The 4,137-nt window shown below is 52.3% G+C and overlaps 1 protein-coding gene across 1 annotated transcript in view; it reads right to left on the bottom strand.

The window, feature by feature from the left end:
- Positions 1-1,787: 1,787 nt before the first annotated feature.
- Positions 1,788-4,137, bottom strand: part of VOLCADRAFT_98910 (uncharacterized protein) — a gene marked incomplete at both ends in the record, with an annotated part of 19,990 nt that continues 17,640 nt past the window's right edge. Inside the window, one exon of the mRNA XM_002957741.1 lies at positions 1,788-1,850. Coding sequence (XP_002957787.1) covers positions 1,788-1,850 — 63 coding nt within the window. The remainder of the gene's footprint in view (positions 1,851-4,137) is intronic.

Here is a 4,137-nt window from a genome sequence, read left to right as displayed (position 1 = left end):
TCCGCTGGTTCCATCCATACAGCCAACTCCCTCACACCCTCCCCCCCTTTTACGGAACGACTAACCTGCCCTCCATAGACCATGATGTCCAGTATTACCAACATTACACAGCCAGGTACTTGCCCACCGGGATCCAACTTCTACACCCTGCAAGGTCGAGTCACCGTGACCAATAAAACACACATACATACATGCACACCGTATACACGCCATGCATTCCACAACCGCGACATCCTCCTATATAAACTTACAACCATTCTGTTACCTGGTCACACACCACTACGAATGTCTGCCCCAAGAACGCGGGCCACGGGCCCATATTGCCCAGCGAGCCGCCATCGCCCACAGGGCGCTACACGCACTCCGTTGTAGCTCCGTTGTAGCTCCGTTTCTCCTACTCTGCTTCTACACGACACTCCACCGCAAGGCGCGGCGGGCCCCCGGACCGGAGAGCGCAGAACGTAGAGATGCGACCGACAGGTGACGTGCCCGGGGCCTTGCGATTGTATGCCGCCTTGTTCTTTTTTAGCACGCAACTTATAATAATAATAATAACAATAATAATAATAATAATGAAATTATAAAGTAAATCATTAAATTGTAGGCAGCAACTTAAACTTAAAAAAGCTCACACCTAAGGTGACGCGCGCCGCGGTTGACTGTCCGGGCGCAAAGAGTAAGCTCCACATTGAACTACAGGGCCCGGATCGCCGCTAAGGCCGTCGGGTGCGCGCCGAGGTTTCCAGGGTTTTCATTTTTTGCTGCAGCTGATGTTTTTCTTACCCAGCAGCCAACTACAGAACATGGTCCAAATAGATTGTGCAGTACGTGTGAAGTGAAGCATCAGCTGACAAATATATGCCAGTTCGATGCGGCTTTCTGCAAGGCATGGGAGGAGCACTTTTGGTAAAGACACGGAAAATGTTATGTTAATGGTAACTGCACGGGCTCCCGACCTGCCCTGGCGGCGTTTGTGGGTTCGAATCGGCGCACACATTCTTGTCGCGTCCAATCTACCTGGGAACAGGCTCTGTTGTGGTGATCTGGATCTGTGGTATTTTCACGGTGCTTGCGAAGTAAACAGTATTTGACCTTAGGAGCTGATTCTGGTTGAGCAGCAAAGTACTGCCAACTATTTTGAGCCGCTCGTGAAGGTGGCAATAAAAGCACCAAGTTTACCTGTAGGGAACTCACACAGCGACATGAAACACTACGAAGGAAAGTTGCCTATTTTTTTGCATCTTCCTTCGGCTTACGGCCCTGACTGTTAGATTGATATACCGGAGTCGGGTTCCTTCCTTCCCACTCCGCTGTAACCCTTCAAAGCACGTTACCACCCGGCACAGCAGGCCACCCCGAATTTCGACTGTGTTTAACTCCGTGACTCGGTGTGCTTTAACGATCTTTTGAGCCATGATGCGGGAAATGCCGGTTATGGTGACACAAGGGCAACTTTTTTTACCGAATCGAATTCCGAATAATCACCAGCGATGTGTTAGGATTTTCCAATGGACCTTTAGACGTAACTTTTTATTAGTTTTTCAAAATATGATGTTGATTGAAGAGCGATATCACGAGCCCGTAGAAATAAGCTGCGTTGCAAGGGCGGCCAGATGGTAGCTAGCCGATTATATACATGTGTGTTGATTTTATACATATGTATGTATGTTGTTACAGGGTGGTATAGCTTCTCCAGCGGCCCCCTTATGTGTATGTATGTGTACCTTGAGTCAATCAACACCACGCACGCACATCCCAAATGGATGTGTACGTAGATGTGTATTGCATTAGAACAGCCCGTGTGTGATTCCTGTAGATCCAGACATTCTCCGGGAGTGCCAGGTTTGCCTCTGCTGATGTGAGGCGAGTGGATGCGGAGGGGTCTAGGTGGCTGGTGGCGCAAAACCCCCGCAGCGGAACCAACTTTCAATTTACACGCAGTCCATGGCCCCGGCATTGACGGACACCCCCCCCGGCCGCATTCGTACGAAATTCTGTAACCGACATTGTCACCCCATACATCCCTAACATCGCTGCAAAGAAAACCCAACCACAACTCTAAACCCCAACCACAACTCTAAAACCCCAACCAAAACTCTAAAACCCCAACCAAAACTCTAAAACCCCAACCAAAACTCAAAAACCCCAACCAGGTAATTTGCTTCGCACTTAAACTTTCCCGGCTTTCCAAACTACTCTTGCAAACCCACATGGCTTCGGGCTCGGGGGAAAGCAAGCAGCCAGAGAGGAGGCGGTTACCCGGAGAGGGACAGAACGGCAACAAACTCTGGAAGTAGCCGCCCCCGGGCCCCCCCCCCGGGGGACACACCACACCGGAGGATTATATAATGCCCCAAAACACGTATATCTATATGCTGCTGCACACTCGCATGCCGGGATGGGACGTGTGCCACTTACGGCCCAGATCTCCCAGCAGCGAAAAGTCCCGCCCGCTGTTGGCGGCCAGGGCGAGCACTGGCTGAAAAAAACCGAGTGAGGGGTTGTTAATTATGACCGGTTGCGGCGGAGTTTGTATTGGATGGAGGCAGTTTGTATTGGTGATCGCGTATTGATGATCGCCTAACGGTCTGTTGACCAGCAACAAGACAAGGCCAAAACACACACACACATATATGCTTGGCACGGCACATCCGACGTGTGGTTTCTGGATGTGTCTCGTACACGACGTACGACAGCACATATACATATACATACACTCCTACACACGCGCATGATGCAACACAAGCTCAACCAATGCCCCCCACCCAGCGCATATCTATCTATCTATCTACCTAACTATCTAACTATCACAGGTGCACATGCAATACATACAATAAGAGGCCGGGATGTTGCTTCGGGGCCGTCAAGTGCGCGATTGCGTGCACCGGGCGCCGAATATGGCGATGATGATGATGATGATGATGATGATGATGCATTTTGCCAACGACATGTTAAGGCCCGGTCGCATGTTGTTGCCTGTCTCAGCGCGTTGGTGCAGTACCGAACAGTGAATCAGTCTGCAGTACACCGTAACGTACTGCCGTACCACTGCGCTCGGGACGAGGGGACTGGAGGGGTGGACGCCGCGAACCCCCCTCCACTCCCTCCGTCAGCCTCTCTGCGTCCTGTCCTGGTATCCATTACCTTGTTTAACAGTATTGCTCAGTGCTCAACCCCCTAAACCCCCAAACCCCCGGACCCATACCCATACCCATACCCACACCCACACCCACACCCACACCCACACCCATACCCATACCCATACCCATACCCATACCCATACCCATACCCACACCCACACCCACACCCACACCCACACCCACGCGCTTGGAGGCCCCCACACATATGTTCCCTTTTAACGCCGCCACGCCACCAAAAACACACCACAACCCCCCAGGAACGTGTATTACCCGCGCTGTGCCGCCACAGATCGCCCCCGGCGCCCGCTGTGTTAAACGTTTCCTTCTCCGTGCGGCCCCCCCCTCGAGCTCTTTGGCCGGTCTGGTCGCCTGCACCCCTGCTGCTGTCGTATACATATGTACGAGCGAGCGCGCCCCCGACCTATAGCACCCATAAAATCGCAACGTGCGCCCCCATGGGATGAATGTATGTATGTATATATATGTATGTATGTACGTTCGCTTCGCTGTTACACCAGCGACGGACAGATATTGCCGTATCTACGGCATTCGTCGAGATACATACAGACACACTCGCGTGCCGTCATTGTGTGTGTGAAAGAGAGAGACGTGAGGGAATAACCCCCTCCCCACATCAATACATCCCAAATAACGTCCCCCCTCTTTCCCCGCCAGGGAGGGGGAAGAGCCCCCAGGTCCCCACCGCCACACGGGCGGTTGGGAGGTGGTTCGTTTTCCTTCGCGAGAGGCAGCCCTCACAAACCCTCAAAATTTTCAAGTTCTTCAAGTTCCTCTAATTCTTCAAATTGCTGAAGTTCCTCAAATCAGTCTGTACCTGTACCTTCAGCTAGAGCGTACCCGTCGTTAGCACGTACCCCCCTAACGTTGCGGCCGCTTTCCCCCGCCCCCTGACTTATCTCCACAAAAAAGGTTCATCCCCTCCCTGCCGAGCAATTCTTAGGTGTCGATACGTTCCCGCTAGTTCCCCTCCCCGTCT

The sequence above is a fragment of the Volvox carteri genome (genome assembly GCF_000143455.1).
Source record: "Volvox carteri f. nagariensis unplaced genomic scaffold VOLCAscaffold_79, whole genome shotgun sequence".
Classification (NCBI taxonomy): Eukaryota; Viridiplantae; Chlorophyta; class Chlorophyceae; order Chlamydomonadales; family Volvocaceae; genus Volvox; species Volvox carteri.
Note: the sequence above shows the minus strand (reverse complement) of the source record. Positions and strands in the feature narration are given on the sequence as shown.